We start from the raw sequence: 23,800 nt of genomic DNA, 5'->3' as shown, positions 1-23,800 counted from the left end.
GTGACCGTTGCTGGCTTGTGTTGAGTTTTTCAACCGTCACCCCAAGTGCTTCTCTGCAGGGCTCAATCCATTTTCTGCTCAGCCTGGATTTGTGCCTAAGACTGCACCAACTCAGGTGACTGACTAGATGGCCCTTGAGATCCTTTCCAGCCCAAAACCTTCTGTAATTGAAGTATTTCAACAAAATGTTGACTGTACTAAAAAAAACCCAGGTTGTATTCTTAACTACAAGGAACTGAGTTTATTAAGTTCCTTTTCAGTAATCAGTTGTCCTTTTTTGCAAAATATAGGGTCTTCATCAATAGAAAGTTCACACAATCTCCTGCTCAATTTAGCCAGATTTGTCTGCAGTGTTCCAGTTTAGCTTGCAACAGGCTATTTAAACTGGTGACAGCATGTTCTCAATATAATATTAATAAATTGTCTTTTCTAATACTACTTATGAGTCTTACATGCTCAATATAATTACAGAAACATGAGCCTCTGCTCCTGATCTGCAATGATCCCAGGGAACTAGTGTGTCAGTATTTGAGGTCATGCCAAATGCTCTCTGCATCCTTACCCAACCTAAACAACAAGGTTTATTAACAATTAAACAGTTCCAGTGTGCATCTATCTGATTTTTTTTCTTTCTTTAGGTTAAATGAAAGAGATGCTGACTATGCACTCAAGGATTTTTCACTCCTTATTAAATCTATTTGGTGTGACAAATTTGTGCTTTTTAGAATACAAGACATACTTCATTTTTTAAGCAACTTAAAAGGGAACAGTGCTCCCCCCTTTTTTTTATTAATTCAGAACAAGTCGGAGTGAACTGTGATGATCCAAATAATAATGTTCTACTGATGTTTAAACAGTGGGAAGAAAACTGAAGAGAATCAGAAGTATGTTACCTGAAGAACAGAAACCAACCAAAGCAGCAGTACTTAACACCCTTACCACACAGATCAGCAGTTCTTAAGTTAGAAAGTTACTAGATCTGAATTATCAAATACAACTTCAGAATAAAGATTCAGTTAATAACCAATAATACAATAATAAACAAACCAAAAATACAAAATAATGCAAAGTTTACTTCAGGAAGTTAACTTTTACAAACTGACATTTTACCAGCTCTAATGTCAACTAAACAATTGTTTTTAATAAATTTTATTTTTTTTTTAGTAGTTACAAAACTGAATAATTCAGTTCATCTTTCAGTTGCACTTTTTTTTCAGGCAATGACATATATGCCAATATAGCTTCCAGATATATATTGAACAAGCATCACAGTTGTGACAGCTGGAGAGATAAGACTTTCAGAAGGACAGCACTAGAAACTTTCAGCTCCTTTGAGAAGTACGTTCAACAAGTACTTTAGCAATTATAATAAATTGTTTTAACTGTTTTTCAAGGTTTCTATTAAATCATGAAGTATTGTTTTCATGAACCTCTATAAAAGCTTTCAAACTGGCCTGCACTTAGTTTACAAAATCTGAACTATATAGAGGGCTTTCTACCAGTATAGCAATGTCTGATAAAAATTTCCAGCCATATGTAGAACTGCTTCTTTTTTTACCTCTTGTATCTTATGGAATCAGGAAGATACAAAAATGTAAAACAAATTACTGAGTTTAGTAGAATACATTACTTCCTGGGTGCTTTGGGCTTTTTTTTTGTTGGGTTTTTTTTTGTGGTTTTTTTTTTGTTTGTTTTTTTTTGTTTGTTGTCTTTGTTTTTTTTTTTTTTTTCAGGATGGGCAAAGTTCTCAAATGCTTCATTTTAACACTGCCTTTTTGTGTACCTGTAATCTGAAAAAAATATACACACATACCTAAGTTTAGATAACATAGGAGAGTGAGACTTTGACATCGGTCCTCACTGACATGCAGAATTTTAAGATCATGACCAAGATAATGTTGTAAGTTATTCTCTATGAATAATAAGCAAAATACACATTAAGGACAACTTTGAATCCCATTTCTTGGAATTAGCTCTGGTGCTCATCCAAGATCACTGACTGTCCTGCTTCCAGCCAGGGCAGGGTTAATTTTTACAGTAGTCAGGAGGAGGCATGCCTAAGACCCAGAGGTTATTCTGTACCTCACAGCATTTTCAGGGAACGGGGGAAGGGCTCCCTTCTGGGTCAGTGTAGTACAGCCAAGGGAGTGGGCAAGTATCTTGTTGTTGGGGGTTTCTGTGTGAATCTTATCAGCCCTGTAAAACCTGAATGCTGAGCTGTAAGGCACTTGGACAACAATGCCTGAAAAGCAGTCCTAGGATTGTAGCAAACCCCCCCACCCCCAGGTTCTACTTTCATAGTCGTATATAGTTGTATATAGTAGTCTATTTGCTTTATGAGTCCATAATGGTGTCTTTTCACTTTCACATCTTTTCACTTTTCATTGACTTTTTGTCAAGAAATAACGTATCTGCATGGAAGTTTATCAAACTCTCATGAAACAGATATTAACAGAAGAGAGGCTGAAAATATGTAAGCATCAGAAATTTTTTAGTTTCTGATTAACCCTAGCTTATTAAGAACTTTTTTGTCACTGCAGAAGAACATATTTTCTGCAACATTCTGGTAACAAATTTAACAGGTGCCTCATCTGACTCTAAAATTGTTTAATTTCTCTTGCTTGTATTAGTGAGACCAACCTCTACCTGTGACCCTCTCTGCCATTATCATCTCACTCAGCCTTTGTCTTCCAGTGATTTGAATTAACATTTCTCTCCTATACATGCAGAACATGAGAAGAATGTCTAGAGATAACAACAGAAAAAAATCTTAGGAGAAAATTGAAATACAGTAAGATTTAAGAGATGAACATCAAGAACTAAAAGACTAACCATAAAGAGAATTTCACAACCTTCCTTACTATAACACAGACAGAAAAGTAGTAGTATTGTTATAAATACTAGAAGCTATTTTTTCAGCACGTCTAATAAAGGAATGCACTGCCACACAAAAATTGAGGCCAAGAACTGAACACAAATGAAATTACGTCAACATTTCCTGAAACAAGAATAGTTTCTCTAAGTATTATGTCTCATTAAGTATATTAGTAAGTATTGCAGAGATTTAAATTTCAGTACTATTTTTCTTACAGTTACAGAGGTAATTTGGAGATTATTGATTTTTCTGGTTGCCAGTGAAAACTTCTGAAGGAATATTAAATATTCTGCATTTTGATTTAATACTTGCCAGTTGACATATCTATCTAATACAGAATGAATTCCTTTAAAGCCTAGCATCAGCTTTTGCTGAAGCCTGAACACAAAACAAAACAGAGCTTTATTCTGAAACAGTACTACTGTCTTTGTATTCCAATAACTAAAGCACAGTTATCTCACGGATCCTTTTTAAATTGATCTTCTTATCCTTACTTTGCATCAATATTTAGACTAAAAATTCCATGAGTTCTAAATCATTAACATATATAGTGAGAAGTGCTGTTTTCCTTTTTTCTTGTCATTGCATCCAGATTTTAAAAGAAATTTTTTGTTTTAAAAGCTAGGTTCTCCAAAAGCTTTCAATAAAACAGCAAGTTAATCTGTCCAAGTATTCCCAAACTCTTGCCAGAAAGAGCTGAAATTTAATTTGGATGTTTCTTTTTCCTGAAGCAGCCCTTCAAAAGTGTAGCTCACACCCTTCTGCAGTGTGTTACAAGAATACTGATATGATGCTTCCAATTCAAAAGAGCAAGAGAAATTATTGAAATCACTCACACCTTCAACATATATTTAACACATCACAGAAAAGTAAATAAAGGGGAGATAAGAAAACCAATTTTTAGTAACGCCTTCACTAGCCTTTATTTTTGTTGTGGCTCTTCTCTCTCCCTGCCTGTGAGGTGAATGCTCTTTGCTATTCTCTTACCCATTCAAGTGCAAGTGCTGCTGTACACAGCAATTTACTGCCTGCTACCACTGAGGCTTCACCCAACTCGATTTCTGGGACACCTCAGTTCCCCATCCCCCAAACATACCCCAGATGGTTTGCATTCTTGAAGATGCAGCATCTATGGCCATGCTTTGGTCTTGAGCCAGACATGACATTTTTGGTTGTTTCTTGAGTTTGTGACTATACTATAATAATCACTTCATTGCATTGTACTGCTCATAAACAGTTACATTTCCAACACAGATATATCTTGATTGGCAAGAAGTGGGGAGAAGAACAGCTGTAAAATCGCAAGTATCCCCACCTTTTAATGTGTTAAGTAGCATTAATTTAATTCCAGCTTATTTTCCTTTTCAGTCTGTCTTCACATCTGAGTTTTGTCTACCAGACATTTTGTCTTCAGCAACAGAAAAATATTCTGATGCGTGGCTGGTATGAATAGGGACAGATGTTTGACTTAACTCTTAAGTGTCAGAAGTGCTGTCTCTTAGCATTCCTCCTGTCTCACTTACTGCAAGCATAGAACCTCCTAAAGATGGATCATTGCACGTGCCAGGAACAGAACAAGCTGTGCTCTGGAACTGTACAGGCTCAGGTTTATCCTCCTTTATATGACATACACAGTTGTTTCCAGCCACAGTTTCTTCATCTTTTACCCTTCTTTGTTGTTGTGTTGCTGTAGTGAGTTGAGTAGAAGATGCATTCTCACATTCAACAGGAAGGACTCCGGGACATAAAGGCTGACAAGGAGCATTACCATTACCAAGCCTTTCAGTACCTTTAGCTGAGTTCATAGGCAAACATGAGCCTTCACATTTTGGATGACTCTGAAGAGAAGCAGGCTCTGCACACTCTGAAGATACAGGTTTCCCTAGATTTAGAAGTGTTTTGTCAGGAGAGTTCATCTTCTCCTCATCCATTTTTTCTGTTCTGTTTCCAGAAAAAAACATGGAAGTCAGAGAATCAGAGGTATTTCTGACAGTGCCTCCAAATGAAAATACTGGTGAAGGCAATGGAAAGTTACTTCTGAAGGAAAATGCACCATTAGTGGTGAGAAGTGGGGTCTTGGAGACATCATTCAGCCCAGTTCCAGTGTTGGTTTCTGAAGTACTGCAAGCTACAGTTGTGGTGGATTCAGAGGCGTGAGGTTTTTGTTCCCCTAAGACAGAAGGTTTCTGTGTACCATATCCAGCAGGTTCCTTTGCACAAGGTGTTTTTTCCCTCATGTGAGATAATGTTTTTTTGTCAGATGGCTTCTCAGATTGGCTTAAAATTGAGGATGATGGTAACACCTTACATGAATTGCTAACTTCTGATCCTGCAAACCAATCTCCTTCTGAATTGCCAAAGGGAAACAAAATGTGTGGTTTCTCACTTTCTGCTGAGTCTAAATTAGGACTTGTTGAAGCATCACAAACTATGTTTTTGGTTTCATGACCATGTTTATCCTGGTTATTGGTTTTATCCACCTTATCACATCTCCCTAAATAAAACTGAGGGAAAGCACATCTCTTGTCCTGCTTTTTAAAGGAAAATGTACCTCTATCTTTACTAAATCTTGGTAGTGAGTTGTTAGATGCACTGAAAGTAAAAGGCACACCTGAAGGTCTCTCTGCTGAAACATCTACAGATTCTGAATTTGAAACAGTAACAGCCACTGTTGCTGCTGGCTTTAAGTCTGATGAAGTGCTAGAATTTGAGTTCGTTTCATTGGGAACAGTACCTGCTGATGCCTGTCTTGGCCATTTTCCCTTAATTAACAAGTCTGGAGAGGTTTCTGACAGGGCTGGAGTGGATACTTCCTGGCCACTTCCCTCATGAAATAAATTTAAGTCACCATTTGTTTCAGAAAAGATGGTATTTGTGGATGGGATGCTATGAGCACTGCTTCCAGAAAAGTTCCTTCTGTCAAAGCCACCTCCTCTTTGCAGGGTTCCCATTTTTATTTTATCTGTGTTATTTGTTTTGGTAGGTACAGATATAAAAGGAGTTCCTGAGGACTTACTCTTGGAGGCCTCAGCAGCTACAAATTTATACTTTTTATTCGCAGGGAAATTTTGAGTCTTAAACACATTGGTGAGCTTCTGAAGTTCCATATAGTATTTGTAACGTAACTCCTATAATTACAGGAAAAAAAAAATCACATTATCTAACATGGCATTTGTGGATTCAGAGGTTATAATATTCTTGTATGACTAAGACTGAAGAAAAGTATTCCTGCATTCTAGAGAATTTATAATGTATTTTTCCATTGCTACTGGAAGGCAACAGGACACAAGTCATTACAGAAAAAAGTTCTTCAAAGACAATTGAACAAGATACACATAGAACCCTGATAAAAAAGTAGGTTTTGAAAGAAGACTACAGAAAACTGTATTTAAAGTCACTATCAAAACCAAAAATAGATAAAAACACTAACTTGGATATTAAACAACAAATTCTCAATCAAATTCTCATAAAAATAGCCATCTGAAATTGTTAGATGGTGAGGTTTTTGTTCTTTCTTGTTATTATATATAATTGCATTCTTAATGGCAATAGAAATAGGCATTTTCCAAAATAATGCAGAAAAAAAATTAATTCTATATTTAAAGGACCTAAGCAACTTTTAAAATTCTATCATCTACCACTGATATTCTCAGAACATGCATGAAGTGATTCACTGCCAGCCATGCTTCACTAACTGGAATCATTCTGTACAGAACAATACTCAGCCACCCACATGAAGCTGCTAGTAAGTAAAAAAAAATTTAAAAATCTAGTTGTATGACTACATAATTCAAAATGAAACAAAAAAGAGACTGAATTCAGTTTTATGTCAAATTATTATGTGGTCTTACAAGGTGCAACTCTATTCTTTAGAAAACAGAATACAGGCAGATGATTTCCTCTTCAAACAGACACTAGGGCAGTTTATTCAGATTAGAAAGACTCAAAGATAGATGTGACTCAAAAAGCCACACTAAATATAAGAGTAAGTATTTGAAGTGAGTAGTAAGATGAAGTTTCAGCTAAGGGCAGAAAAAAAAAAAAAAAAGTAAAATTCTGACAGCTTTAATTCCTAGTCAGATTTCATTTTAGAACTGGAAGTGTAACTTTCTACTGAGGAAACTGAAAAACATTTTAAAAGCTGATTTAGAAAGTTGCATCACAACAAATAGTAACTTAGACATACTTACAACTGATGTTCAATCATACCTCATGGCTCATATTTTGAAATTCTGACATTTCTGATATTGACATAAAGCGAGTAGGGATCCTGCTACCCTCTGCTTCATCCTGTCCTGCTACAGGCTGAAAAATATTTTGCAGCAAACATTGTATTTCATTTTGATAAACCACAACAGACAAAATAGTACCATGCTGAAGACCACAGAGCCAATAACTTACAAGAAATGTGTTGGGTGTATTCTTCTGGTCCTGCCACTGCTTTAAGGTATCTTTAAATAGAGTTGAGCTCTCATTTCCTTCATAAGGTAGCTCTAGTAGAAATAACAAAAGGATAGTAATGGACAATATATTAAATAGAGAAGACACTGAAAGGTTCCTCTGCACCTAAACAGATTCCATTTAAGAACCAAAATACAGTGCCTTAGGTGAGACCCTAGCCCTTGCTGAATTTTCTGTGATATAAAGCAAAAAGCCTGTGTAAGACATTTTTTTAAATGCTGGAAATTCCTGGCATTACAGAAAATGTAACACCTCCTCCTGTGAGGTAAAGGCACTTAATGTGAGCATAGCCAACATTCATATGACACTACAACAAACACCCATCTAGTTCAGCAACACACTTCTGACAGCGGTGCTCTCGGCTGGATATGAAAAGCATGGTACTGCAGATACCAAAAACACAGCCAAGGAACTTTCTAGAGAAAGCATATTCATAAAATGCATTTAAAAACCCCTTGTGAATTTATCATGCATTTAATTTGCTCAGATGCTTTCTTGCATGTGTTTGCCATGCTAATTGCTTATTAGTAACTGGCCCCACAAGTTCCAGGTTTCTAGACTTCCCAAATCTTGTCTTAATTAAGTCCTTCTTCCCCACCTTGAACAATACCTGCATCAACAGGAGTTAACTCCAATGCTAAGATTTCATTAACAACAGACTTGATATCTATTTTCTTTGGTATATATACTGGTGGTTTTTCCCAGTTGGATGCTATATTCATCACATCAAGCTGAGTTTTCATTCTGGAAAAGAAAAACCAACCAAAAATGAACCAACTTAAACATTTTTCTTCATGCTTACATGCTAGCTAAATTATACCTGCCTAATACAAAAAAAAAAAGAAAAAAATTGTAAAGAAATCACTAGGAAGGAGAAGGAATCAGAAAAATTATGTATACAATAAAATTTCAAGTCCTCTAGATTTTTTTCCCCCCTTAGAACTTGTTCACTTGAATTATATTTCATAATAAATGAAAACTGCAGGAAGTAGTGCTGGTCAGCAAAAAACTACACCCTCCACTTTCCTTAGTGTACATTGCCTGCATCTAAATTATTCTCTTTCTTCAGAGGGCATTGCTAATGTTAATCTGAAATACAATGTATTTTGAAGAACTCCATTTCCAATGTTCTTTCTTAAATACAGGTTAAAAGGTTTTAATAAATGTAATTAAGAACCCTTAGAAGACATTACAGGGTATGTACACTACCAACACAAAAACAAAGATACTGCAGAATCTCCACACACTCTCTTACACTGAAAGATTTCTGTAAAAGCTTCAAGTATGCTTCAGTGTTTTCGAGTTTAAATAAGATATCTGAAAATATTTAATCAGCAAGTATTAATGAATTTCTCTATTTGGTTTTTAATAGGGAGATAACCAAGCTTCTGAATTATCTCTAATCCCAGATAGTACGTCACTCAAATTCCTGATACATTTCCTAAAATTTGGAATATTTGGCATCCAAAAATCTGGAAGTATTACAATCTCTTAATTACTCAATACTATTTTAATTTTAAATTTTTTACCTTATGATATCCAATGTAGCTGTTTTTTTAATCTTAAAATTCTTAAAGAAAACTAAAGAACTAACAAAACATGAAAAAATATACCTTGTATTCAAGCCACAGGCAACCTATAAATAAAACAAGAATTTGTAAGATATAAGTATTTCTTATATCTGCCTTATATTCTTTATATAAGCATTTCTTATATCTATCTTATATCTGGTATATAACTCCCAGGAAGCTACTGCTTTATCAAAATGCATGAGAGACTAAAGTCCCTCTCTTCATTTCACAGAACTAGAAAAAATAAAGCTGTTAACATTAAAAATACAACCAAACAAAAATACCCCAACGTAAAGAAGTATGTCTGTGACCATTATTTATCTTGTAATATTTTGTGATAAATACAAAAATAACTCTTTCAGAGCCAAATGAAGGCATTCAAATTATTGCCTATATGGTCACCTGATCAGTTTCAGAAGTTTAGATACTTGTAAACATTCAAATGAAGGTTTATTTTGTATTTCTTTGAGAGGAAAGCCTCTGATATGTGCTCTCAATATGCTATTTTACTATTAAAAAAGCTGTCTTTTAGTTTTAAATCAGGCAGATAATGGTGGTAAGAAGTGCAGTGCACTGCACTGTGATCATGACAGACTTCCAAAGACCATGTAATGAAAAGTAAAAAAGTAAAAAATCCTGACTGGATTAGAACTGCTGCCCTATAAAAATCTGGTGATCTCACTGTACTGGATCTTTACACAACAAAACCAATGTACTGTTATGAAGGGCAGGCAGGGAGGTGCTAAGTTGAAGAGCAAGAAAACAAATAGCAGAAAGAGGAAGTAGGTGAACAGGAGGAATGGGAGGAAAAAGATGAGGAAGGTAAGAAGGAACCAAAAGCAAAAGTGAAGGGAGAACAGCAGGCAAAAGAGGAGGAAGAACAGCAGGCAAAAGAGGAGGAAGAACAAGGAACAGGCAGAATATGAAGCAAACCAGGAGACATAGAAGGAAGAAGATGAAAACGAGATGAGGAATGACAAGAAAAGAGGGGAAGGAGGGACAGCAGGAAGAAAAGGAGGAAGTTGAGAAAGAGATGTGGCAGTGACTAGTGACATGCTAATCACTGGAATCACAATTTTTCTTCCGAAAGTGGGAGTTGCTTTTACTTCAAGTAAAAGTCAAATTTTCCTTTACCAGTTGTTACCAGACACTTAGTCAAACTTTGTGCTTTCTTAGCATCTCATTTATCAGGAGGCATCAAAGGACCCATTGTAGAAATCAGCAATATGCTGTTTCTTAGGAAAGCTAACAGTAAAAATCACTGATATGCTGCATACAAAGCCTTTTCAAACTTTTCTAAAAATGAAAATCATTATTATAAAAAAGTATGACATGTTAAGTAATTTTAATCTATATTTTTAATTTGTTGACTTTGTTTTTCCTGATTGATTATAGTCATGATCTACAATACACCTGGCTCTATTTGAGTTCTTTATATAACTGATATCAAAAACAAAAGGCCATCACCTCCAGGAAACACTGAGGATCACACTCATGGACAAGCTTCTCACAATCCTTCAAAAAATTCTCAATTGTCTTCTTGTGAGTTTCTTTCATTTTCTTCCAAATCTGAAATTCTTTCTCTTTTTTACCTCTTTGATTTTCAACATCTTCTAGTAATTGCTGTTTTTTCATTTCTAGAGTTTTGAAAATTTCTCCAAATTTCAGCTCAATTATCTCCACATCATTTTTCAGCATCATCTAGAAGCACAAGAACACAGGAACAGATGCAATGCAATAGCAATGTCCCCACAGAGTCACTTCTCTAAGTAAGCTCAGAGCGCACCTATACTACAAGGAGCACCTGTATGCTCCAGGTTGTGAATAAACTATAAAGAGAAGAAACACGAAGACACACACACACACAGAATATCCCACATGTGTAACTCACATCTGCATCATTCGGTCGTTTTGAGATCTCATTCACCAGCTTCTCGTTTATTATCCTCATTTGTTTCAGAGTGCTAAAGAAGGTTAACTGCAAGACAATTAAAATACTTCTTACAACTTTATCCATTCCATAAAATAAATATATTTCATTGCTTATCAAGAATCAGACCAAGACAAACAAGGAGCTACTGGAGAGGGTCCAGTGGATGACCACAAGGATGATCAGGGGTCTGGAGCATCTCTTTTATGAGGAGAGACTGAAGGACCTGGGAATGTTTAATCTGGAGAAAATTGAATGGAGATCTCATCGACGTATATAAATACCTCAAAGGCAGAGGCCAAAAGGAGGGTGCCAGACTCTCTTCAGTGGTGCCCACTGAAAACACAGGATAAGGAACAGTGGCCATAAACTAAACCACAAGAAGTTTCACCTCAACATGAGGAAAAACTTCTTTACATGGAGGGTTAAGAAGAGCACTGCAACAGGCTGCCTACTAAGGAGGTTGTGGAGTCTCCCTCTCTGGAGACATTCAAACCCCACCTGATGACAATTCTGTGTCACCTGCTCCAGGTGACCCTGCAGGGGTTTGGACTGGACTGGATGATCTCCAGAGGTTCCTTCCAACCCTATATATGTGACATTCTGAACAATGTCACAAAAAAACTTGCGATTTAAAACATCACTTAATAACATTTAATGCTTTTCTGGATCAGCACACAAACTTTCTTCTGCTGTTTTTCAAAGTAATGTTCTTAGGCTCACCTACAATGCATACTGATAGAATGACTGCTTTATAGTTAAAACACTGCTTTCCTCAGGCTTTTTTTAACCCCTCCCCTCACATACATCTTCTACAACATAAGTTTTAATGGTGTTATTTCAGTTTGGCAAAAACCTGTGTGATACTTTTTCTTTTTATACTTCATATTGCTAGAACAGAAAGCTGTTCATAATCAAGGTATTTCTGTTTGAGTTTAAACTAATATTACCACTGAGTCTTCCTCTATTTGTCTACAGTATCACTACTTTATGTTATGTAGTAGTATGTCTAACACTCTTTCCCTCAGGTTTCCCAAGTGACATACAAATGGTGATGGGAAAGGCAGGAGGAAAATCAGTGTAAAAGCAACTTCTGTCTTAAAGAATTGTCAGTGCTGTATTTAAACTTTTATACTTGTACTTTTTTTTTCATCACTGCCCTGCAGTTGTTTCAGTTACTGCACAACGGAGCTGTCACCCCACACAATGTGAACAGGGCATGAAAAGCTCATTCTACCCAAGCAGTCCTTATTTTGTTAAAAATCACAGCTTCTACAACCATGCAACCAACCATTATGGCAGACAGCTGCCTTCTTATGCAGCTCGTAAAGCATCTTGTTTATACATTTATTATTACTCACTCAAACTATCTATCTCTAAATATGTAATTATCTGTGACCCAAATTACCTATCACAGCTAGAGAGCCTATAAACAAAACATCTGTGGGTGGGTTTTTGGAGTTGTTGGATCTTCCTGAACTTGGAGAAACAACAACAAAACCAAACACCAACACCCCTCCCCCCCGAATCAAACAAAAAAACCCCGACACCCCAATCAACTCTCCAGGTCCTTCGGTAAACTAGGTTCAGGTCTGTTGCTACTGTAATACGGCCTGGACCCCTATGTGCGTTGGATGCAGTCTGACGGCAGCCCAGAAAGGCACAATCCGGCAGTCCACAAACAACTCCTCAATGCCCCAAAGAAGCACAAGCCCTCTGCCCCTCTCCTGCCCAGCACGCCGCGGTTTTTCCTGTGTTTCTGAGCAAAAACAACCCGAGCCTGGTAGGGTCTCCAGCGGACAGCACGACGTGTCAGCCAGGCCCCTAGAGCGAAGGGGGAGCGCCAGGCTTACTTTTTCTTCCTGGTACACCGTGTCTATGAGGTTGACAGAGTGGAAGATGCCCTGATGCTCCTCGGAGACACACTGCCCGCACCCCGCCTGCCGACACATACGGCAGTAGAGCTGCACCGGGCGGCTCGGGTGTTTCTGGCAGCTTCCCCCGAACGCCTGCAGGGAGAGAAGGTCGGACCCCGACTTCAGCCCCAGCGCCGCCTCCCCGCCCGCGGCAGCGCCCGCCGCGCCGGACCGGTAGAGCTTGACCACCTCGGCCAGGGTGGTGTTGACTGGCAGGGCGGCGACGCCGCCGCGGGGCAGCAGGCACAGCTTCCTGCACAGCGGACAAGGCACCCGGGCGCAGGACGGGCCCGGGCCCGGGCCCAGCCCCGGCGCCCCGCGGCCGAGACGGGCCTGCCCCGGGCTCCGCTGCAGCTGCCGCAGGCGGGCGGCCTCGGCCGAGGCCAGGCACTCCAGCACGCAGCCCCGGCAGAAGTTGTGCGAGCACAGCGGCAGCGTCACCGGCTCCTCCAACAGCGACAGGCACACGGCGCACGTCAGGCTCGCCTCCATCGGCGGCAGCGAGGGGACGAGCGGGCGCCGCTCCTGTTCCCGTTGCTGCCGCTCTGGGTCGCGCTCGTCCCTCTGCTCCGCCACTTCCAGCTTGACAGCACCGGGGAGCTACGGCCGGGCTGCCTCAGGACCCGGAGCGCCGTGCTCCGAACGCCGCTTCCAGCCGTCAACTTCCCAACAAGTGGCGCCCGGCCGCGGGGGGCGGGGCGATGAGAGGAGCGTTGGCAATAGGCGGAGGCGCCAGATTGATATCGCCATTCTCCAATAAAAGCAGGTGAGGGCAGGGGGCGGGGGTGAGACTTTTGGGACCCGCCTTTTGCCTGGCGCGCGAGCGCCCGCGCGCTGTAGCGCCCGCGCGGTCCTAGCGCCGCCACCGCCATTTTGTGACGGGCTCTGGGCGGAGCTCCCGCCTCACGTGCTGGGACGGGAGCCCTAGGAGCTCGGGGAGCCCTGGGAGCTCGGGGAGCTCGGGGAGCCCTGGGTTCTCGGCGTGTTTCCCATTGAGAAGTGTCGTTGCTGCCTTCTGGAAACCTGCAGAGTTAAAACGAAATGACTCCACAGTGGCGACGTACGGCTGTTGGGAGCAACCTCCAGCTACAGTTGCAAAATCAGAACGTAACTTCGGTTTAGAATTATGTTAGTGCTGAGCAATTGGGACAGTGCTTTGGGACAGTGCTCAGCTCATTCTCCTTTCTCCCTCCACTTCCCCCCCCCCCCCTTTTTTTAAAAAAAAAATAATATTTTTACTCCTAGAGCCGTTCTTCCCAACGTTCTGGCTTAACAATTTTATTACCCGCCCGAAGTGTTTGGAAGTGAGTCAAACTCAAGAGCGATTTGAAAGAAATTTTATTATAAATCAGTATTTTTGTAACACGATGTCGGTATTCGCAAAGAAGCCAGATACGCTGTAATTATGTAGGTGTTATTTCCAGAGGCTGAGGGAAGCGACAGGTGCAAACGGCACAAAAGCAACCACGTATTTATTTGTGCCTTTCTGTAGCACTGCTTTATTCAGTCACACGGACTGCATCTGCAGCAAGTACCTCTCTAAAAACATCCCGAAGGTCTGTGTCCAGTTGGACACCTTGTGGCGGCGGGAGAAAAGCCACTGGCAGATATTTTAGTGAACTTTCCCTCACTTGTGTTTCCGTAAGAGGCTGACAGCAGGCACATATGCGGAGGCTGGAAGGCTCACGGATAGGCTGCCCTGAACAGAGCCGGGATATTTAAAGCAGCGTCACGTTTTTCCGTGATGCGAGGAGTCGAGGTTGGGCACTGCTGGCTTTCCTTGTTGCAGTGGGAGCTGCTGTCTCCAGCTGCTGTTTCAGACTGTTCGCGGGTGTTCCAGGGAGCGCCGCATCCTTCAGCCTCACTCAGAGGTGCAATATTACCCACTAGCAGTCAATTCTTTAATTGTACCACCCAGGGCATCCTGGATAATGCCTCCGTGCTCTCATATGTAGCATGAGATAGTATGCCTCCGACGTCGATATTAATGGTTAAAATGAGATAGGTTAAAGTGGAATTCAGAGTTTAATCCTCTGGAACTTCTCTGCTTAAAGCTAAGTAGTGCTTCATCTTCCAGGTTTCCCAGCGCATGGCACTGACATGGATGGAGTACTTGATTCTAATTTTTACTTTAGTTTCAAGCAGAATGGGGGAAAGGCCATTAAGTATGTGAGCTAACTAAGTAAAAGAATACAAAAGCACTCTGGTGAGCGACTGATAATAGATGGGGGCAGATGCTTATTCTGGTAGTAACTAAAATAATAATGTTCAAGAGCATAAAATATGAGGTATAAGAAGTGGGAAAGGGAAGGGAAAAAAAATCCTTAAAGGAAGAAATTCTCTTGTTAAATGTAAATAAAGCAAAATATTTTTTTCTCTCCAGTGTGAAAGTGAATAAATTCTTCCAGAGCCTGTTGATAAATATTTAGGATGTTCTGACACTAAATTATAAAGAAGTGCTTATATGGAGTAGTTTTACCACTTGCTCCATTAATTTACATTACTCATAAAACCAGAAATATTAATTAGAACTAGGGAAACACCATGTTCCTGCCAACAGTTTTTCCTGTCTCAAGAAAGATTTAATATTAGCAAAAGTGCAGCACACACAGATTTTGCTGTTTTATTATGTGAAGTAGGGATCTCTTACAGTTAGTGCATTGCATATAGCTTCAATTTCTATTTAAAATAGGTTTGCACAGCCTTCAGAGTTCATCTTCTTAATAATCTTCTGTATCACCAGCACAGATAGCAAGTAAAGCACTCTCGTAATGCCCTGAAGCAAAATGCTGCAAGGAAAAAAAAAAATAAAATCAACATTTCTCTGACTATAGGTTTTCTGATTTTTCTTTTCTTGGTATGTGACAAAGACTAGACTATTATAAGATTTTGTAAAACATTACACTGTTTTCACATGGATTCTAGGCCGAGATTTTTTAAATTTCACTTGCCATGGCCTTTGGTTGCTTGGGCACCTTGAAACAATCTATCTTTGAAGGGCTGGATCAAATCTGTTTGTTAATTCTCAAGTTCAATACCAAAAATTCATGAGCGGTTTTGTAAAGTTGCTGCGCATCTTGCAGATGGATTATAGTGACATTAAACAGGTAATGTCTTAGCAAGAGACATTTTTTTTGTGCAATTAAACAGATTCAAAGTTTTGTTTTAAAAAACAGATCAGGAGTACAAGGGGAGCAGGGTTTGTGAAGGTACTACCTAAGCACAAGGATAAAATCAGATATTTACTTCAGTTTTGCACAAAAGTGGTACCAGCCTAGCCTTACAGATTAACATGAGATGTTATCAATTAGTATAGAAACCACTCATACAAACTCTTGTTCAGCACACACTGTCATGCCCTGTTTATATACACATCTTGTATTGGGAAAGGATAAAATCACAGAGAGTGAGTTGAGAGTGAATTGCTCACTTACTCAAATCAAACTGAGGCACTGAAAATGTGCTATTGTTTTTACACCTTGCTTTTTTGTTTGTTTCCTTTTAAACTAAATAGTTAAACAGAGTGGTACAGTCTGTGTGATACCAGTGCTGAATATATGCAGAAGTTTGCAAAAACTTACCTTAATGTCATGGAAGAGTGATTTCCCATATCTCTCTTTGTATCGCTGACGTATGTTCATCAAGTCTATCTCACTCCTGGCAATGAGGATCCTAATAACTGTTTTATTGTGAAACCCAAAGTCCTAAAATGAAAAAAGAAAGAAAAAAGAAAATGAGAGGAAACGTGATAGTTTGCCCATCTGTGTGTGCTCATATGAATGTTTAACAGATAAAGACAAGATATACCCATATGGGATATATAAGGATATAGCATATAAAAGGTATACCCATAAAGGTATTCTAGATGTTAAAGTAGTCTAAGGATTTTATCCTACGGAGTTTTCATGTACTCAAATAATACAATTTATGTAACTGAATAACGGGGTATCTCTATATGCCAGTGATTTATCCATGCACTGAAATTTTTTAAAAAAGAAAATTTGACAAACTTTTGTCTGTATTCTTAGGAATTCAGTTTGTGAGTAGCAGTTGTGACTGTTGTTGTGGAGTCTGTTTAAACTATAATGAGACCAGTAATCTGTTTCACAAAAACTGCTGCCTCATGTGATTTCTGTGAGATTCTTAACCAAGCTTTAAAATTTACATCATTTGGGTTTAGATGTGTTTTATTTTAACTGTTTCTAAATAGATTTTCATAATGTCATTGTGTGAAGAATGGGGACATCTAGTGGCAGCAAAAAAGTCAAAAGAAGTTAGCTGTTACACAAAAAAAAAAAAAAAGAATCTGCATGAAGTCCTACAAAGAAATATGACCATTTGTCTTTGTGTTACCTTAATTTATTATTTAAGTTTTAGCCATACTTATTAAGTCTCTAGAGACAAAAAATAACATAGTAAGAATAATGCACAGCAGGGGGAGTTACCATGCATAGAAAAAAGTCTTCAATTAAGAAAAAAAAAGGACAGCAGACAGATAATTTTTTAAGGTCTCTAAATACTTAACCTTTTAGTTCTCCTGCTTAGGCACTTTTTACTGCTTAGTTGCTTAGGCACTACTGCTTTGAAATTTATGTAGGTACCAACAATTATGAAACACACACCAGTCGCACCTTAAAGATTGCAGAGACTGATTTGTAACTACTTGTTTAGGAATAATCAAACAAGCAAAGAAACAAAAAAAAATCTAGGGAAGTTTCTTTTTATGACATTAAGTAGAATGACTACTTACGTGAATTGCATTATAAAGCCTGTAAGCAAAGTAGGAGGGCTTGTCACGAATGCAGAGAACTAGGAGGGAAGAGTTGCAACAAGTAAACAGAATATTGTTATAAAATAATTTCTTTAGGCTTTGGACTCCTTGAAATATAAAGCTAAATAGTGCTGTCCATGCGTCAGGTTAAAATTAAGCTACCAATATTCACTAATACAACTATATTGATAATTTTGAAAGTTTGGTGGTGGGTCCTCATTGCTGTTGCATCAAAGGGCCTATTAAACATCAGTGAATACATTCACATGTCCTATTTGTAGAAATATTTTTATCCATATTCTATAAATGAAAGACAAATGTACATAAAGCTTGGAACTTATTTATATACCACCAAAGTCCTGAAAACTTAGCTGGTTATTTAATATATGTAAAATTAGTTGAAAATGCCCTTATCATTGATCACACAAAGTTTATTATCAATTAAAGTAGATACTAGTTCTGCTCAGTCCGAAGCTAGTGCTGCATAGATAAATTTTTAGATGGGAAAGTAAAAATATTTTTTTTCTAATTATCTCTGAAAATTTAATTGCACAATATAGCAGATTAAAGTGGATAAAATATCAGAAAAATAATATTCTTGATGCACAAGAGATAATATACTAAGAGATTGCTGCTAGTAAAAATAATGTCTTTACATTACCTATTGCAACCAGTAATTCTTGAAAGTATCCATCATAACATTCATTAATGGCATCTACTATGTCTTGCCCAGAGATATTTTGGAACTCCTGGAAAACTTGGGGGAGGGGGGGGTGGAAAAAAAAGTCTTGTTTATTCTGGTTCATTAATAATGATAAACTCACCTTTTTTTTATTTTTTTCTTTTTCCCTTGCTTCTCCCCAGTACTATAACTATTGAGTTTATTTTTTACCCTTATTATTCTTAGTGTTTCATTATGTTTATATTGCCCAGGTCAGGCAACCTAGATGAATAGCCTGAAACCTGGCTTCTAGGACATTCTCCCCCTGGGTTCTTCAGCCTACAGTATAAAATGAATGCATACCACATATCTAGCAACATCTGTTTATGACACTTGTAAGAACGACTCACTAGTAAGACAACTTCCTTGCTTGGCTTGGCTAAAACTGGCAAGATTCATGGATTGTGGCAAGGAGCCAGGACGTGCATGACGTGCACGCTCGCTGCAAGATGCAGATATGCAGACACACAAATATCCAGGGTGTGCTTTCTCAGTTAGGGAAGGAGGAAAATTCTTTTTCTGCTGACTACAAAACTTATGGAGGACTATAGTACAGGCAGGGTCCTCAGAGATCAGGAAGAGAGCAGAACATAGAGCAGGTGTGTTAATCCTGTCATCATCAGCTGAATGCATTTGTTGATCCATGATAGCAAAGTAGTTCTATGCTACTGTTGGAAGCTGACGTAAGAAATACAGCTGGCTGCACAGTGATAAACTTGTCAGCAGACAGACCGTTTTTTGACTGCAGAGCAGAAACTCAAACTTGTCACTGGATAAAATAGGTTTATTTTCTACAATGGAAGATTTGGATGAGCTCACATAAATTTCCTGCAATCTGTAGCTATGTTTGATTTTCTCTTTTAAATAAAAGTAGCTCTTGTGTTTCTGTGTTTATGTTCATTACTTGAGAGCAGATGTAAACACTGAAGTGCTCCCATCCAAAACTTCTATGAAACTTCTTGGGAAAAGCTTCAACACAGGAATGTGTTTTCACATGCAAATGTTTGTTGAAAATAATCTATCCAGCTCTCCCAAGGTGTTTTCTCCCTTTAGAGTTGTTTAGGAAAAATGAATAAAATAGTTAAGAAAAATCTCCCTCATCCTGTTGTGTCATGTGTTGACAGTGCAGCTGTAACATTTGCCTTTCTTTGGTCACACATTCTTTTCTGGGTTGTTTGGCATCCTGATGCCTGTCTATTCTGTTTACAGCGGTCAGTAGTCATCGGGCAAAGTTCAGTTTTGCATTACTTCCAAATTCCCATTAATATCAGTGGAAGTCTGAGAGCTCTGACAGTTCACCCTTAGGTTTCAGGCTAATGTCCTGCTGCACACTGACTGTCTTGGCTTGCAAAGCATAGCTTTTTTAGTGAGTTGCATTTTTCCTTTCCACTCTGTGTTGAAACAGCTGAACTGCTGGATTACCCATCCACAGCTGCTGGTGACTCCTGTTGCAGAGAATCATTTGCAGCATGTTTTTGTGTTCACCAGTCTTCTGCTGACATGCTTCCCATAGAATCTAATATATCAGAAAAAGGAGAGGGGGGAAACCACACAAAATATTTTAAGTAAGTCCTAAATCAATTTTCAACATTTGTTTTCTGTTTTTTTTTTTTTTTTAATGTTTTAGAACTTCATATCTGAGCATATTTACCATTGCATCCTGAGCAGCTGTAGAAGGGTCTGCATATCCTTCCATCCTTGTTCCCTGAGGCAAAAAAGAGATACATATTCTTCAAAATGCTAAACTACTGTAGGAATATAAAGTTCTCTGTATATGAAGCTATGATTAATTTCTTGGGATAACATAGACTTTTAGGTTGGATCAGTATACTACATGGTTGAATTTGCAAATGTGGACAACATCTTCAAGTTATCATATTGTGTCTTAATTTTCTTTAATAAGAGGAATTCTGGAATGACAGACAGTCCTGTAAAAAGAAAAAGTGGGGGAAATGGATACACCTATCCCATTTTTAGTCTTATTTTAAATAACTTTTTACCTGACCACCACCATTTTCAGAATTATGGATGTTATATTGTTTACTCTAATATGTAACTGAGGGGAAAACAAGGATAGGAATAACATTTTCCATTCCCGGATTAGTTCTTATCAATATGCATATTACCAGAAAGAATCTTTTCTCAATGTATTTTTCTTCCTGCGCAAACCATAGGAGCAAGCTCATCAAATAATGGAGATTTTGCTTGCTCATGATCATTGTCTAAAATGACGATCCAAGACTAGGAAATTCACAACTTTGATACACAAATCCCAAAAGAATACTTCTAATTTTCCCATACATTTAATAGCTTTCCAGTTACACAACCAAAGCAAAATTCTTTAGTAAACACACTATGATCTTAATTATATAGTCAGAAAAAGAGAAGAGCACACTACTTTTGGAATTGCTTTTATAACCATTAGTCATCTTGTAAGGATACAAATCAGCCTTGTTTGCAGAACTCTTAAGAATCTGAAGCTCATGTAAATTACTGCCTTAATAATATGTGATCGAAGAAATTTAGTTTAAATTTACAGTCATGTTACCTTATATGTGAAGGGGAGGATTAAAATTAGGTATTGGCTTTCAGCTTGTAGAATGACTTATTTGTAGTTCTTTTTTGTTAAAAATGTTAGTTTGCATGTTAATTAAATGGTGAGAATTTCACACAGTGAAATTTCTAGTAGTAAGATAAATTATCTGAAGTGTATTATGATGGAATGGCTGTATAAAATTACATACACAAGAAAACAAAGGAATAAAGACAGGGCAGTGAACAATAAAATAACTTTAATAATACTCTACGTGAGTCAAATGCCCACTTTCTCCAGTAACATTTGTATAATTATGTTTTAAATTGTAGAAAACTATCATATTTCAATTAATACTCAGAAAAAGAAAATCAGAATAAATTGTTTGTCTCAGACTAGAATATTAATTAGCCTGAATTTGAAATTGTTATAACTCTGTTAATTTCTTTAGGAAGGACCCTAACCTCTAACTTCTAATCTGCCTCAGGCTGGACATGAAAACCATAAATACAATACTATAGCAATTGAATAGTTTGCCCTGCATATGTGGAGCATGTTGATTTCTCTCAGTAGTCTGATTTAATAGAAATCAAAGCAGAGGTTTTCTGCAAAAAAGCATTAAAAGATGCACTGGAAGTGTTGCATGGTTATAGAACTAGAACATGGTATGTTTTAATGAAGTATCACTGACTTTTAATATAAGATGATATGAAGCATGAGCAATTTGACTAACAATCTTCAGGAGTATACAGTATAACTGAGTCAAGATGAAATTTCCTGCAACTCTTCCTTGAGTGAAATAGCAGATTTTTTTAGCCATGTAATTGCTGATTTTAGGTCTCTTTATCAATTCCTGCGGTTTAAGAAAATTAGGACTGGTAATATATAATCTGAGATTATTTTAAATTTGGTTCATTTGATGGGTAAAGTATGTCCCATGGTTTTAATAATTATGAGAAGTGAGGTTGCTTAATCTCTAACGCTTCATTTTTAATCAAGGAAGAATTTTTATTATAAGTGAAAAAACATCCAGCATGAGAAAAAAATATTTCCTCTTTATATTTCCTCTTCTGTTTTTGAAACTTCTGTCTTTTTTACTTCAGTGAAGCCTACTGTTATTTCAAATTAGTGTAAGAAGTTTTTGCACAGACATGCATGTATGTAAAATTACGGATACACCTTATGTATGCTGTTATCTCATGGCAGTCCATTATTTGTTACTCTGATTTACAAAAGATTTTAAAGATAATGAGCACAGTGACTACAATGAGAATGACAAGGATGACCTCTTTGTTGTATAAACTGCAGACTGGTAAAACTGCAAAAGTTGGTATGTAAAAGTGATAATTCCTTTGCCTTTGTGCTAACATTTTGTGTTTCAGCATATGCAGTGTCACAAACAACATTATATTTTAAGCAGTAAACTCTTTAATTCTTTATTTCTTAGTCAAATGTGAATATATCTATTTTCACATAATGTTTGACTGGCTTATAATGTATTCTGATAATGGTGAAAGCACATGCTTTTAAAGATGACAATCACATTTGTACATGCAAGTAGACTCCTTTTGAGATGAGACAGATGGAGCAAAGGGTTGGCAGTTGAATACCAATGGGACTTTATAAAATAATTTGTTTACCTTTACTTCCATCTGCTATCCAAAATCAGAATAGATGAAGGAATTCACTTTCTGTTCCTCATCAGCTTCCCTCCTGTCTCACATTTAAAAGTGCAGCCCTATTGAACTAGCTTTAATCACAGTCACCTTAAAATGTAAAACTTATCAAATACTACTGAAAGTCATTATGAATCTTTTAGAAATATAAGTCATAGTTCTTGTTTTTACAGTACCTGAGCAAGGTTCATGAGTGTATCTCTGAAGTGACCTGAAGTCTCAGAATCAATATCTTGTTGAAGATCAGTATTATATTCTATGTTAAACCAAAAACATACAATATAAATCACAAATGAACATGATCGGAATAGTACAAATGAAGATTATCAAATAAGGGATAAATAGGCTTATTCTAGTCCAGTGTAACCTGGGCAGGTTCTACAAGGACCTGGCTGTGGGGCTGGTACATCTGTCTGGCCCTGCTGGGGGCCCTCAGCCACTTTCCCCACTGGCCTGCCCACCCACCACATTGCTTCAGCCTTTTGTATATAGTCATGGGAGAGGATGTGGTAAGGGAACCAGTCTATACTGAGAAGTCATTTTTTGTAGTTCTGTTCCTTTGTATGTGCTAATACCTCCAGAACACACATAGTACAGCTGCTGCTCTGCACTTGGTAAAAAATCTTACGCATTAGGTAGGCTTCTTTCATCTGGAAGATCTCCATATTTGATCTTGAGGCTAATATGTCAATTAGACATTTTTCTTCTGTGTCTACACCCTGTACGGAAAGAAGCAAATATGAAAATATGTTGTGTAGTAGAAATCCCAATTTTTAGAAGAAAGCAATGCTGTGCTTGTCAGAAATAAAAAAATAATAGCAATTTCTGTAGTGTACTTTTGCATAATCTACCTGTTTAAATTACTTTAATAGTAAAACACCATATTTCAAATACATTTCTAAATCTGAATTTCAGCATGTACATTAGCAAGTGGGAAATGAAGCAAGACTAGTGTTGACTGAAACGTAATGGGAATAATTTCAGAGCTTTAGTAAGAATTATTGTTTGCTGAAAGAAGTCAGAAGCAAAGATTGAGCGTATCCCTAGCAAGTGTTCAGGAAATCTTAAGCAGACATGAGCATAGGTTTATGTTGGTCTTATATCTTCTTATCTTCATTTTTTTTTTTTTTTTACGTTATTTGAGGATGCTACAATCTGTAATATCTAGCATAGTACTTGATATTAAAGGAAAGCACCATGGAGTACATGCAGTGCTTCAAATCACTGTATTTTTCCACAGGGTGTGAATTAATTTTATAAACTTCAATTGACATAGGATGTGATGCTTTTGATATGCACATGGATAGTGTTAATGACTATTGTGCATTTGAGATAGATGGAGAACT

At 37.7% G+C, this 23,800-nt stretch overlaps 2 protein-coding genes and 1 long non-coding RNA gene across 4 annotated transcripts in view; 1 reads left to right on the top strand and 2 right to left on the bottom strand.

The window, feature by feature from the left end:
• Positions 1–275: 275 nt before the first annotated feature.
• LOC131578702 (uncharacterized) lies at positions 276–13,432 on the bottom strand. 2 transcript variants are annotated; one of them, XM_058837765.1, is made up of 8 exons: positions 12,691–13,432; positions 10,799–10,885; positions 10,375–10,608; positions 8,950–8,972; positions 7,935–8,080; positions 7,277–7,368; positions 7,085–7,180; positions 276–6,003 (listed from the first exon to the last, which is right to left on the bottom strand). In XM_058837765.1, the coding sequence occupies exons 1-8, from the start codon at positions 13,243–13,245 to the stop codon at positions 4,351–4,353; spliced, it is 2,886 nt and encodes a 961-aa protein (XP_058693748.1). In that variant the 5' UTR covers positions 13,246–13,432; the 3' UTR covers positions 276–4,350. The 2 variants fall into 2 exon arrangements, with proteins under 2 accessions (XP_058693748.1, XP_058693749.1); XM_058837766.1 differs by having other exon boundaries at positions 7,947–8,080; positions 12,691–13,431.
• The window catches only part of LOC131578704 (uncharacterized), a 20,588-nt gene continuing 10,187 nt past the window's right edge, over positions 13,400–23,800 (top strand). The window contains exon 1 of the long non-coding RNA XR_009277551.1: positions 13,400–13,519. This is a non-coding gene — a long non-coding RNA (uncharacterized LOC131578704). The remainder of the gene's footprint in view (positions 13,520–23,800) is intronic.
• ANXA10 (annexin A10) overlaps positions 14,081–23,800 on the bottom strand; it is a 23,912-nt gene continuing 14,192 nt past the window's right edge. Inside the window, exons 5-12 of the mRNA XM_058837767.1 lie at positions 23,083–23,173; positions 22,631–22,710; positions 19,897–19,950; positions 19,668–19,761; positions 18,186–18,281; positions 17,504–17,562; positions 16,335–16,457; positions 14,081–15,542 (exon numbers count right to left, since the gene is read on the bottom strand). Of these exons, the coding sequence (XP_058693750.1) occupies positions 15,474–15,542; positions 16,335–16,457; positions 17,504–17,562; positions 18,186–18,281; positions 19,668–19,761; positions 19,897–19,950; positions 22,631–22,710; positions 23,083–23,173 (666 nt within the window). The 3' untranslated portion in view covers positions 14,081–15,473. The remainder of the gene's footprint in view (positions 15,543–16,334; positions 16,458–17,503; positions 17,563–18,185; positions 18,282–19,667; positions 19,762–19,896; positions 19,951–22,630; positions 22,711–23,082; positions 23,174–23,800) is intronic.

The sequence above is a fragment of the Poecile atricapillus genome, chromosome 4 (assembly GCF_030490865.1).
Source record: "Poecile atricapillus isolate bPoeAtr1 chromosome 4, bPoeAtr1.hap1, whole genome shotgun sequence".
In the NCBI taxonomy this organism is placed as follows: domain Eukaryota; kingdom Metazoa; phylum Chordata; class Aves; order Passeriformes; family Paridae; genus Poecile; species Poecile atricapillus.
This window is presented reverse-complemented; position numbering and strand designations above follow the sequence as displayed.

Bases quoted from the DNA above. Each gene is read 5' to 3' on its own strand.
- LOC131578702 (XM_058837765.1), bottom strand. From the start codon at position 13,245: ATGGAGGCGAGCCTGACGTGCGCCGTGTGCCTGTCGCTGTTGGAGGAG. The intron at 10,886-12,690 runs GTAAGCCTGGCG...ATTGTCTTGCAG, and splicing joins CGGTGTACCAGGAAGAAAAA to TTAACCTTCTTTAGCACTCT. The intron at 8,973-10,374 runs GTGATGGCCTTT...TTTTATTTATAG, and splicing joins ATCCTCAGTGTTTCCTGGAG to GTTGCCTGTGGCTTGAATAC.